The 14,048-nt window shown below is 38.9% G+C and overlaps 1 protein-coding gene across 5 annotated transcripts in view; it reads left to right on the plus strand.

The window, feature by feature from the left end:
- LOC121727617 (endoplasmic reticulum metallopeptidase 1-like) overlaps nt 1-14,048 on the plus strand; it is a 32,201-nt gene that overhangs the window by 10,627 nt on the left and 7,526 nt on the right. For 2 of the 5 annotated variants that reach the window (XM_042115546.1, XM_042115545.1), the window contains 13 exons: nt 818-883; nt 1,466-1,582; nt 2,102-2,282; nt 2,986-3,147; nt 3,487-3,614; nt 5,348-5,446; nt 6,707-6,851; nt 7,919-8,070; nt 8,269-8,416; nt 8,753-8,873; nt 9,096-9,198; nt 10,478-10,670; nt 12,132-12,313. In XM_042115546.1, the coding sequence (XP_041971480.1) occupies nt 818-883; nt 1,466-1,582; nt 2,102-2,282; nt 2,986-3,147; nt 3,487-3,614; nt 5,348-5,446; nt 6,707-6,851; nt 7,919-8,070; nt 8,269-8,416; nt 8,753-8,873; nt 9,096-9,198; nt 10,478-10,670; nt 12,132-12,313 (1,797 nt within the window). Of the gene's footprint in view, nt 1-2; nt 111-817; nt 884-1,465; nt 1,583-2,101; nt 2,283-2,985; nt 3,148-3,486; nt 3,615-5,347; nt 5,447-6,706; nt 6,852-7,918; nt 8,071-8,268; nt 8,417-8,752; nt 8,874-9,095; nt 9,199-10,477; nt 10,671-12,131; nt 12,314-14,048 lie in introns of those variants that run through there. The other 3 variants (XM_042115544.1, XM_042115547.1, XM_042115548.1) reach the window with 3 other exon arrangements.

Below are 14,048 nucleotides of genomic sequence, written 5' to 3' on the forward strand. Positions count from 1 at the left end.
GACTGGTGACTGGTGCGACGCGATACAACTGTATATGGAGAGTGCTGTTGAAATAGACAATAGTAGTGCTGTGCAGAATAATCATGGATATGCCGAAACAGCAGAAATCGGTTAGTTAAATCTAAATATACGAATTAGGTACAGCTTTTCTTTTAGCTTACCTCGGTGCTGAGGCAGGTCCAGGCGTATTGTTCGTGACGTGAATGTCTTATGAAATTATCTTTTAAAACTCTACCATACGAAGTTAAATATGTGGGTGTGCCAGGAATACAATTAAGTTATTTCGCGCAAGTGAAGACTCTGAAAAAATCTAGTTTTCTTATGCTCGTTTTAGCTGTAGGTTTACGTCAGTAAAAGTCCTGTCCGTGTCCAGCCGCCAGCGGCGTATCAAGACTAAGGGCCTGTTTCACCATTTCCTGATAAGTGACGAATAGGCTTTCCACCAATTAACTTGACAGATCAAGTATGGATTGACAGATTCTTCATACTTGATCTGTCAAGTTAATTGGTGGATAGCCTTATCAGGTAGTGGTGAAACAGGCCCTTAGTCTTGATACGCCGCTGGCGGCTGGACACGGACAGGACTTTTGTCTGTTACTGACGTAAACCTGTAGAAAAGAACGCGGTCACGTTACTAATGAGCAATGATAGAAGCAATAAAATAAAATGTATAGCCGAAAACAGAAATCCTATTTTGATGTCAATTAAAAATAAAGAAAATGTTTTATGTTTTCAAATCATTAATTTCGTAACTAACCGTAGAACAGTCTGCTTGTTGCCTGTTGGGTACTAAACCTGGTAATATTTTTATTTTCAGAAAGTGAAATATACTCCAGCTTTGCCACTGGAGATAAACGACCATGAAGAGAAATCCTCGCTACGGGTCCTTATCTTATTAAAACCCATTCTAGTATTATTAAAGCGAAAGTCTGTCTATTTGTCTGTGAGCCTCTTCGCCTCCAAATCGTTAAACCGATTTCGATAAAATTTGGTAGTACCTAGATACTTTCCCAGAAATACAAAGGATATTTTGTCGCGGAAAAATGACGACTATACGCATCAAAGTTGCGGGCAACATTCAGTATCTATGAAAATAAATAATAATCATTATTCATTACTCAACTATTATAATTATAACTATGTGCTAATTAACAGTAAGCGGTGTCTATAAATGGTGATTAAGTAGTAAGCTTTATTAAATTATTATTATTATATTGCCTACTTATCAAAGAAGGTCCCATAATATCAGAAGTATGAATAAATTTGTATAAATGAAACTGAACTAAGTGCAAAAACGAAGTACCATAACTGGCTCGACTTGTAAAATTGTCTTACAGTAATTAGTTACATTTTTTTTTCAAAGAAGATCCTAATTTTAGATTTTCCTAAACATCTCAGGCATATCCTGTGGAAGTCTATTAAACGTCTTCGATTATAATTAAAGGTTTTGTTTAAACGTTTTCAGGTACCAAGCCCGTTTATCCTGTTGTTGCTGGGCTTCTATATCGGGCTGGCGTTCTTCGCACAGTACATGGAGGACAGAATGCCGGCTGTCGTGAAGAAGTATGATGTATCTAGATTGGTACGTATTACCTTCCTACTGTTTGGTTTTGAGCAGCTCTCGATTTATGTATTGGCAGTATAGGCCATGGCCGAGCGGGGGCGGCAGCGTCCATCCTAGCCTAGGATGGCGGCAGAGTTCGCACATAGGGGCGTCAAAATTAAACTAGCCTATATACTCATAAAAATATAAATCTGGCCCTGGTTATCAGTGGTTATCAACTTCTTCAGGATGTAAAGCGTTTATAATTTACTCAGGTATTGGGTTCTATAAATTTTAGGTTTTAAAATAACGTTTGTGAATTGTGTACCAAACCGTACTATAATATTATAATAATATACTATACGTATAACTAAAGTTTTTGATTTCATGAATTACAGTACACCTTAGGAATATTGTTGCTCCCTGCAGAGTTATCTAGCTAATTAATGTAATATTGAGTGTATTTTTTCATCTATTCGCTAAAAGATGACCCCATTCAATTTCTTTCATTCCCAATTTCTTTGACGGTAGTTGATATCCACAGTAAAAATCTTACAGGAATCCGACATATTCAGCGAGGAGAAAGCCAACGAATACCTTCACCAGATAATCGGCGACCAGCCGCGAGTAGCAGGCACGGTGGACCACTTCGTCAAGACCAGGGACGTCAAGACCATGGTGGACACCATCGCCACAGACTCCAATACCCCCGTGCATACTGACTGGCAGTATGCTAATGGTGAGTGGGATATATAGGACTAAGCGAGGTGGTATGCAATAACGGTTTTAGCACTACCAGCGCCCTGGGCGTGATTTCTTTGGCGCTCCCTGCCGAGTTGTCGTTCTCGCGCCTGTGGCGCCTTTTTATTTGCCTTCAACGCGGCGCCCCGGTCACCGGTGGACGGTCGCCCAGCTTCGGCCCCCCTAACGCCGCTACTGGTGCATGTAAGGTCAACAAAGCCCGCTGTGTTATATTGTATTTTAGCATTCGTATAAATTATACCAGCTTGTAAAACTTCGATAGCGTGATTCAGAATTTTGCCACTAATATTCGCCATAGGCTCTTTGCAAAAAACGATAAAGCCAGATGCAACATTTGATGTGAGAAAGTTGATTTTGAGAAGTCTGTGATTTTAAGGCCAATGAAAATAGTGCCCTAAATTACCAAACCCTATTTTGTTTATCAACTCTGCATGCTAATAAAATCAATGAAAAAACATTAGATTTTTAAAATCATCAAAATTTTATTTCAATCGTGCAAATAAGTTGTTAGTTCTAGTGTTGGTTAAAAAAGCCCCAAGAAAAAATGACCAGCAACATCTGTTCCTCAAACAGGAAGGACAGATACTCCATACTCTATCTGTCAGATATGTTGTGGATAGTCTATCCGGCACTATAAGGAAGTGGTGAAACAGGCCCTAAATCTGACTTTATTGTTTCAGGTGACTACTGGCTAGCGTTCAGTTCACCCCACGTGAACTGTTACCAGAATCTATCGAATATTATCGCGGTGTTAGAGGGAGAGAGCGGATTCCGTGCAGATGGCAGCACTGGAACGTCCATACTGGTTAACTGTCACATCGACTCTGTACCTTATGCTATAGGTAATTAAGAATTGTTTTAAATGTACTCAAACTAAAAGCTATCATGGTCATGACTCAGCCATGACAAAAAAATTTAAGCAAGACAAATTAGACCGAATTACATCATGCCTCTTTTATGAATCTCTATTATTATTCCAAAAAGAACGAAAATGTTTCTATGGTGATCATGCAGCATGCAGATGGCACCAGATCATCCTATATAATATAATATACAGTTTATAATTTATAAAAATAAATTATTACTGTCTACTGATATTACAATGGTGTACCTTAGCTTTAGGAAATATAGATTTTAATATGTTAAATGTTAATATACTCATTTTCCTATTTTTTTAATAGGCGCATCAGACAACGGTTTGTTCTGCGGCGCCATGGCGGAGATCTTGTATAAGTTTTCCCGGAGGAAGAAGAAGTTTAAACATAACATCATATTCTTGTTTAACGGCTCTGAAGAGACGCCCCTGCAGGTGAATTAATATAATAACGGACGCTGTTTAGCAATTTGTGTGTTATCCCACAAAAAAAATTACGTATCGAGTTACGAATGCAAACATGTTCTTAAAATCATTTAGAACAAGACTGCATTCATAACTCAACAAATAAAAATTTGTGTAATATACAAATGCTTAACAGCGACCAATTACGGTAACACAATGTTTATTATAATATGATTATGAATATGAGATTCATAAAAAATATTTAAAAGGGCGACTAACCCAAAAAATCAAACATCGTCACTCTTCACACTCACGCCCGTCTTTCATATTATACCAGGTGAAAAAGGACAGGCAAATTAGTTTTTTCTCAATAACTCGATTTATACAACATTTTAAAAATCCGCTAGGTCGATCTCTCAATGATAGAATTTTACACAATGTGTTAAAATATTAACTTAGTTCAATGCACGGTTATGGCAATAAATGAAAAATTCGTAAAAAATTAGATGCATCTTTGTGATTTTTTTCTATGGCGAAAATTTTATGATATCGTGTTTTTGTTCAGATCGAATTCTCGGAAATATAATGTAGTAGGTATGTAATTTTAGAAAATGAAACAATTCGGGGTTTATTTTCAAGTAAGTATAAAAATAAATTATAAAATCGAACATTTTGGGTTAGTCGCCCCCTTAAAGACTGCGTAAGCTAGACAATGTTTCGTCCTTACCTATTAAAATATCTTCGTTGAAGTTCTAACACCACGTAAATCGAAAATATTAACTTTTCAAGAGAGAGAAAAAATTGATTGAATATAAGTATATTATATGTACCTATATTCCACAGTAATTCAGATTTACTATTTAACTATTTTACGAGTTTTTGTTGGACGATAGTCTTCCGATTTTCTGGCGAATTGCATCAAAATCTCAAAATAGACAAAAAGTGACTTACGTGGTGTTTAGAATTTCAATGACGATATGTACAAAACGCTTAATAGACAAGGACAAAACATTGTATAGCGTATAAACTGAGTAATTAATGACATGTAAATAATTATATATTTTTTTTATATTATGACATGTACCTTAAGTTTCCTGTTTTCCATACTGTTCAATTTTCGTATCGGAAGGCCATCAGTCAACGTTGTATTTACATTTGAGTAAATTATATAAAACACGCAGTGTCAATTAAGTGCTACACATTAGCATTATTAGTTTTGCTCACACGTCTATGTTTTTATATCTGATATCATACCGCGTTATACACCAATAACCGGCCAAGTGCGAGTCGGACTCGTGCACGAAGGGTTCCATAACGTTATAGAGGAAAAATAGGCGAACATTTGTGTTTTTGTATGGGAGCCCCCCTTTAATTTTTATTTTATTTTAATTTTATTCTTAAATATTGAAGTAGACATATAATTAAGGCCTTTGTGAAAATATCAAGTGCCTACCTATTGCCATTATTGATATCGAGCAAAAAAGGCCAAAAAATCACGTTTGTTGTATGGGAGCCCCCTTTATATATTAATTTGATTTTGTTTTTAGTATTTGTTGTTATAGCGGCAACAGATATAAAATACAATCTGTGAAAATTTTAGAACTCTAGCTATAGCGGTTTCTGAACTCGTGAATGCAGCTTAACTTAACCCTTAAAGGCTACAATGAATTTGTGTACTATTATGACTACAACGGGTGTAAAAACGCCCCGTTCTTAGAATTGATAAATGTTGTTTCATGTTGTTTCATGTCATGTTTTTTCAGGCGAGTCACGCGTTTCTATCTCACCCGTGGGCGGAGGGCGTGGTCAGCGTGGTCAACCTCGACTCCGCCGGCATGAATGGCCTTCCTAATGTTTTTCAGGTACGATAATATTATTTTGTATGCTACAAAAGCAAAATGTTTGCAACTGTATTTACCAGCATTCTTTGCAAACAAATGATGATGATTAAATGTTTGAATGATTGATATAATAAAGGTATGGTACAATATATAATAACTCTATCGATCCGCTGTTTATCAGATTTCCCCCTTTATCGATAAAAATATTAAAAATGTAAATCAAAATAACTCATATCAATCAATATTGTGGTCTTTGTCGTTGAAAAGCCTCTTGAGTGTTGTACTAGACTCTTGACAGTCTGCCAGATACATGGATTAGCGTAAGTGTAGAATAAATTATAAATATTATGTAACAATACACTTGAATCAATTTTTGACAGTATAAAATTTTGTATTCTAACTTTGGCACATTCGGCAGCACCATACGCGTCGAACGCACCGCATAGTTCACGAAATGCGGTGCGTACGGTGCGGATGAATGTCGTGCGAGATTTCACATCATTTCATACCTACAACGAATTATACAATACGGCGCGTACGGCGATAAATGTGCGATCACCGATATCTACAGTGTGTTAGTGTAAATGTCGTAGCCGACTGCTTTAAATAACCGTTCAATCAAACAGCTAGCATAGCTAGCTTTGACTGAACAACGCCATTCAATCACACGGCTATACGTCGTTTAGCCGACTTGTTGACTACAACGTTCAACACTACAGCTAGACGACGCTTAGCCAAGTGGTTTGTATTTGTCTTGGCGGGGGGCTGCGCCCCCCGAGCCCCCCTTTTACTTGACGGCGGTCGCCGGCTGCTGCCGCAGCACGCTCGCTGCGCTCGCTCGACTCCCTCTGTGTTGTGGTCTAAGTTCTAACCTAACCTAACCAATCAAATGATCCCGTCAAAATGAACAACTTTTTCTATGAGAACAATGCTGGGAACTCAAATTACTAAATATAGTTAAATAATTCGTATAGGTATTCGTAACAATAAATATGTAATCATAATTGAAAAAAGTTTATCAATTGTGCAGTTATAACAAAACAAAAAAAATTAGTTTTTATACACGTCGCTACAAGGTTACGTTGTGCAATTTTGATGAACTGTCAAATGTGACCTATTAAAATGCCCCGACTATAAGTGTCCATGATTCATTTATTTAAAGGGTAATTTGGTCAATAATTAATTACCTAATTTTATTACATAATTATAATGAGAATCGGGTACCGAGTACTCTCCTTAAGTATTGATCATGTCTCACCAGTTATGCTGTATTCCCCTCAGGTAACAGACCCGCGCATTCTCCGCTCGTACGTCCGCAGCAGCGCGCGGCCGTCGGCGCAGTCGCTGGGCGAGGCGATGTTCCGCGCCGGCGTCATACCCTCCGACACCGACTTCCGGATATTCCGGGACTTCGGCAATATGCAAGGTAATCATAATCATATTAATATATTTTTTTTATAAAATAAGGGGGCAAACGAGCAAACGGGTCACCTGATGGAAAGCAACTACCGTCGCCCATGGACACTCGCAACATCAGAAGAGCTGCAGGTGCGTTGCCGGCCTTTTAAAAGGGAATACGCTCTCTTCTTGAAGGTTTGCAGGTCGTATCGGTCCGGAAATACTGCTGGTGACAGTTCGTTCCAGAGTTTTACAGTGCGCGGCAGAAAGTTACGCGAGAAACGCACCGTGGAAGACTGCCACTCATCAAGGTGATGAGGATGGTATATTTTTCGCGTGGGACGTTGGCGAAAAGTTGCAGGTGGTATGATTTCGAACAATTCCTTAGAGCACTCCTCGTGATACAACCGATAGAGGATGCAGAGTGAAGCTACATCTCGGCGTAATCCCAAGGGGTCCAAGCTGTTTGAAACACTATGGCAGTCAAACTTACTTAAAATTAACTGACTTGAAAAAAGGAGGTTATCAATTCGCCCTTTATACAAGGTGTGCACAACAACAAAACTAAGTGATACAACTTTAGAAATTAGAATGTGTATGTGTTCTTTGTAGAGAGTTCACTGTGAAATTAGCAGCGCCCCAGCGTCACGATTTTCCCCATACAAAAGTGAAAAAAAAAATGGTCTTTCAGCGCTGCTACTTTGACAGTAAACTCTCTACAAGGAACACGTACACACCCTAAAGTAATATTACTTAGTTGTTACACCCTGTTTACTTCTGCCCACAGACATTGGTCAAGATAGATACCGCATGTCGCTCCATTTATATGAAAACGAGCATGCCACTTTTTTATAGCTACTGCACAGAAAAGTGCCCATTATCTAGGCCAACGTTTCTATTTGAATTTCTACAGTTCAATAAGGCACTTTTTGTCATTTTTTAAATTCCGATTAACGTCCGATTCCAATAGCAGACTAAAGAATAGACTTTCGAAAGACGAGCATTGCTCGTCGTTTGGGAGCGCGATATGGCATGCGAAGTACATACACACGAGGTATCTAACATGCGGTATCTATGTCTGTGCTTCTGCCTCAGGTTTGGACATGGCGTTCGTGAAATGGGGCAACGTGTACCACACGCGCAACGACGAGCCCTCACTCATATTGCCGGGGGTGATGCAGAACGCGGGAAACACGCTGCTCGGTCTACTCAGGGAACTGGCTGATCAGGAAGAGTTGGCTGACAAGGTTGGTTGTGCTCATTTAAATTGTAAAAATAAGCGTGGAGGCCGCAAAGGAAGATCTTCCGATCAAGCGAGGTGGTAATTGGTATGCTCGGTCAGACTGAAGCCCACGTGATTGATTTCTGCCGTCGTATTTTAGAGAATGATTGATGAGGAAAAACATGTCAGCTGGTGTATGATAACCATTTTTTATGTATTTCAGCTGGAGTCGCCAACACCGATGGTATACTACGACTATCTGACGCTGTTCATGTTGTCGTACTCGCTGGGCGCGGCGCACGCGGTCGACGCGCTAGTGGCGGTGCTCGGAACTGCCAGCGTGCTGTATTATCTGTGGATTGTTGGTTTACGTGAGTGTTATTCGTTCTCATAAACAAATTAATCCATATTATTAATATTATAAATGCGAAAGTGTGTCTGTCTGTCTGTCGGTCTGACTGTCTGTCTGCCTGTTACCAAATCTCTGAACTGATTTTGCTGAAATTTGGTATGGAGATATTTTTAGTCCCGGGAAAGAACATACGATACTTTTGATCCTGGAAAAATGTACGGTTCCCGCGCGATAAACGAATTTTCGCGCAACGGAGTTGTGGGCGTCATCTTGTCATTGATAAAAATATGGTAGGCACCAGTAGTACGACGTTCTGAAAATCTTAAAATGTATTCAGATTTTTTATGTCTTTCAGGTCGTTCGTCAATAAACGAGCTTCTACTGTCAGTGATCAGTCGAGTGGCGAGCGCGCTCGCGGGCTGCGCCGCCGTCGCACTCTGTACACTCATAATGGTCAACACCACCACACAACTTAGGTGAATGTTGAAATTATTGCCTATATTTTTGAGAACATAATATATTATTTAATTATAGAAATTAATAACTAAAAAGACAAAACAAACGTCACAAAAATGTGTCAACTACGTATTTTACGTTCGCATGTACCATGTAAAACACTTATATCAATATAAAGGTTCTTTCGTTTATTCCGTAGGTGCCACTCAAGATATTTGTATAAATTAATTTGTATGTGACAGATATCTGTCTCGTCCGTGGCTGGTGGCGCCGCTGTACTGGATGCCGTTTGTCATAGCAGCAGTCGCCGCTTCGCACGCTTTTGACGCTTGGAGGACTAGAAAGGTAAGGCTTCTTACAGACGAACGGCACTTGTCAGCGGCACTTGCAGACGGCACGCGTCGACGGCAGTCGTTGGATTTTTTCATATAATTTTTTTTACACCTGTAGCCAGTCAATGTCTGCTATCAATGCGTGCCCTGGACAAGTGTCGTTCGTCTGTAAGCGCTCTTATATAGATTGTGAGGATTAGATAAGAGTCGCAAACACATAATATTATATTGTGTTTGTAACTTTTAAAAACGTACAAATAAAATTCGACAAATAGTAAAAGGCAATATAAAGGCAATACAAATAAAATTATACTTTTTATTTACACTGGTTTTAAATTTTTAATTATAAAATGCTACAATTAATATTGAAGATATATTTTTAGGTACATTCCTCATATTTGTGTCTTTACTCTTTTCAACTTAAAAATAAACTTTTGTGACATTCTGTTTTCTATATTGTTGTGTCATAAGTTATATAAACTTGTATCTGTGATACTGGATTGATGTCCGTGACGTCACCTGTCGGCCCAGCGGAAGATCAGCGCTGATTGCTTACAGTCAGCATATGCTGAGCTGCGTCGGCTTGTGCTCGAAAACATTTTATGTTTTATGTATTATTTATTGTAACTAAGCTATGTATGTTTTCCTGCACAAATAAACGTTTTCTTTCTTTCTTTCAATATCGAGAAAGTTCCTACTTCACAGAATAGAAATAATTTCGTAGCGTGTAAATATTCAAGATATATTCTTTGTCATGTGACACTTTTAATATAAAAAAAGACAGCAGACGTTGAGTAATTAGCTATTTTCTTTAGTTTGGAAGTTAGTGTCTTCAATGAAAAATGTGCAGTTCCCTTAGGCCAGCAATATACTTACATAAATATTAGTACATATATCATTCCATCGCTATTAAGGTGACTTTCCGATCTTTGCCGCAAGTGACTGCTAATGAACGTTCAAAAACCCAAAAAAATGGCCAGATTTTCGCTGTGTTCAAATGTCCAGGAAACAGATTTGGCTAGATTATACAAAAAAAAGCAAAACATAGGAACACAGCTCATGCCTCTCTTTAATCTTTAGTGAAAAAGTACATAAATCGGTTAAGTTTTGGAGAAGGAATCAGGGGACAACGAATCGTTGATTTTCTGCAGTTGTCTCTGTGGTATAGGCTTGAGGTAAGGGAGACATCTATAGATATTACACGTTCTTTTTTTTTCATTTCTCTAGCCCCTGGTGTATCCTCTTAATATATCGAGGGTTGGCAACACTTTTCGTCTACTTTATGATTACAGTGTGGTCTAAACCGCCTCAAGCGAGTAGCCCAGGCGATGGCGGCGACCCGTCTACTGATTACACTGGCCCTGGTCGTTCTACTGGTCTTCCCGTCTACCGCACCTGTCCGGTACATCCTGTCTGTGCCGCTGACTGTCATGTCACTTGGGGCGCTCATATCCCTGTCAGTGCTGCGCTGGTTTAGACCTGCAGGTATTCTAAAGATCCATTATAATATAAAACGATTGAAGCTACGAATAAAATCTCAATATACTGTTTACTGGCATACTTTTAGTGTCTAAACACACTAGGCTGAATTACGCCGGCGTAAATTCCGCCGCGTTTACGCCGCGTTTTAAATGCATACAAAATAAGGACGGAACGCGATGGACGACACACTATGCCGAAATTCCGTCGCGAGCCGAATTTCCGTCGAACCGAGTCGAGCGTAAAGTTCGGCAGCGATTCGGCGGTAAAGTTTTGTATAGCAACACACTACGCGACGGAATTATCAAAACCGAACATAGCAAATCCAACCTTGTAATGTTCGGGCCACACTAACGTCAAACGCCGTTAATTATCGCGTTGTTGGACGTTAGCCGTAGGTGTAGCCACATTTTCAACGGCGTTTACAATGCCGTTTTCCGTTTGGCGATAGCTCTAGTGGCAGATTAACGCGAGAATTAATGCGATGAAGCGGCCACACTACGTATCGTCACTTTGCGTTGAGAGCCCGACGGGATCACACGTGTTGGCTTAGACTTGTTTGCATTTAATACCATAGTTGTTAAACGAGTGAATAAACTTGGAAAGTAGTGGTTATTTGTTTTCTTTTGTTTAGATTCAGTGACTTAACAATCTCCACTATAACCTTAAGGGTCTATACAGACGGACCGCATTTCAACTGCAATCCAACCGCAAATTGCAGTTCAAGTGCAGTTTGAATGCAGTTGATAATGATTTGCAGTTCTATTGCAGTCGTGTCAACTGCATTCAAACTGCACTTGAACTGCAATTTGCTTTTCGTTGGATTGCAGTTCGTCTGTATAGACCCAAAGCGTTAACGCACACATGTTCTAACACCGCGTAAGGGTCTATACAGACGGACCGCATTTCAACTGCAATCCAACCGCAAATTGCAGTTTAAGTGCAGTTTGAATGCAGTTGACATGACTGCAATAGAAATTCAAACCAAACGCGCAGTCGGATTGCAGTTCAGTTGCAGTTGGCGTGCAGTCGTGTGAACTGTTTGGTTTGCAGTTCTATTGCAGTTGTGTCAACTGCATTCAATCTGCACTTGAACTGTAATTTGCGGTTGGATTGCAGTTGAAATGCGGTCCGTCTGTATAGACTCTTACATCTGAGAATTTCAAATACTCACGCGCGCGTTCCGCAGCGGAAATTACGCCGCGAAATTTCGGCTCTTCGCGTAATTTATAGTGTGTCGCATCAGACGTAAGCGGCTGAAAGGTAATTTCGGCCACGTAAATTACGCCGGCGTAATTCAGCCTAGTGTGTTTAGACCCTTATACTTATTAAACGACAGTGGGATGAGGCAACACACGACACTAAAATATTATTCTTCAATGTTTACAATGTAATTGATAAATTATAACATCACTGGTACGTCATCTAGTTTTTTATAAGACACTTGACAACGTCGTATGTTTGCAGCATGGCAGCATCTACTCCTCGAAGCCGTGATAAGTGTGCCGTCAGTGCTGCTGCTGCTGTCGCAGGCGGTGCGGCTGAGCGCGCTGCTGCTGCCGGTGGCGGGCCGCTCCGGCGCCGCCTGCCCCGACTGCACCATCGCCGTCGTCAGCGCCGCCCTCGCGCTGCTCGCCCTCGCTGTGCCGGTATAGTAATACAAAATAGCGTTTATTAACCGACTTCCAAAAAACGAGGAGGTTATATATTCGGCTGTGGATATTTTTTTTTAATTTTTTTTTGTATGTGGTCATACATATACAAAAAAAAAATAAAAAAAACTACTCTGCCGTTTGTGAACCGATTTTTAAAATTTTTGTTTTGTTATATTAGGTTTCACTCCAATTTGGTCCCATTTTCACAAAAGTGGTGATCTGATGATGGGATCCATGAGTAATCAAGGGAACTCCTCAAAATTTATATGGAAACATATGGTGATTTTGGTTTTATGAGAAGCATCCTAAGCATATGCTACCAAAACGCAAGATTTTGCACCAAGGTTCCGAAGATACTAAGAGAACTCCGGATTCCTTATAGATACAAGTTTGGGGTTTTAGGCGTTGTTTTAAGAACTGAAGGCATATGCTACTATGCAAATTACATTCATCATCATCATCATCATCACTTCCATGTCAATGTCACAACTCACATGGTTGTATATGGATACAATATACACACAACACCATAAAATATCATCAGTCATCACGTTATGTCCTTATTTATTTGGTACATTTCAAAGCGATTTTACTACAAAAAAATATACTTAATGTTGTTTCAAAAATCAAAATACATAATATTTCAAGTACCACAAAATTGAACATAAGTAACAAATTCAACCTTTACTCCAGAGCGTAAGGCACACATTTGGGTTGGAATGAAGGAAACGGGTCACTATGGAAAAAAGACTTAGAAAATTTTTTCGTCAAAATTTTAACCTCTTATAACCACCCTTTTTGAATATACCAATCGATAGGGGGCGCCGAGGGGAGCAAAAAAGCTCCGATAAGATTCTCAAAAATCAACCCCTGTCGAAAGACAGGCCAAAGACCCTTGTTAGTATGGCGAAAATACTTACCAGCTAATTTTATCGTGAGTTCAGTCAATGTCAGAATATCTAAAGCTTTTGGGACTGGTACCGACTTCAAAGTAATGAAGACTGTTGTATGTACAGAAATAGTTGAGATTTAGACGAATTCTGAAAAAGGCACTATTATAGAGTAAAAGTTATTTAATACTTTTTAGTTCATATTATTATTGTTTTTACCTTGGAAGTCGGTTTTAATTTTTTGTTAAAAATAATAATTTCACTCTTTTTAGTTATCTACAAGATAAGGCTTTATGCGTAAATAACCACTATGAAAGTTAACTATTCACATTATGTTACTGTAAGCGAAATTGTGGTAAATGCTTGCAGTTATCTAAGCGATGCTGCAATTTAAACACATTTATCTTTAAAGGTTCAGGAGTTCTGTTCAGTGTCTTTGGACCAAGCGACACCTTCGTATGAACTTTATTTTATTCGTAACATAATATATTTAAGTTACTAGAAACAACATTTTAACCACTATGAGTCTTTTGATAAATTTCAAGGATTTCCCTCGATTGCTCATAGATCCCATCATCAGCTCACCACTTTTGTAATTATTATACAAAATAAAAATTATGCCCTATACAACAACACAAGAATTTTAAAAATCGGTCCACAAACAGCTTCGATGCAAAATATCACGAAAAGTACCAATAATTGGGTCATAATGTGATGACCCATGGTATAATTATTGTTGTTATGATGATGATTATTTAAATTGATGTATTAGCTTATCCTTTCAGTGGTTTTAACAACGCCAAAATCCCCGAACCAGTATCTATAAGGATTCAAAAGTT

Source organism: Aricia agestis, chromosome 6 (assembly GCF_905147365.1).
Source record: "Aricia agestis chromosome 6, ilAriAges1.1, whole genome shotgun sequence".
Classification (NCBI taxonomy): Eukaryota; Metazoa; Arthropoda; class Insecta; order Lepidoptera; family Lycaenidae; genus Aricia; species Aricia agestis.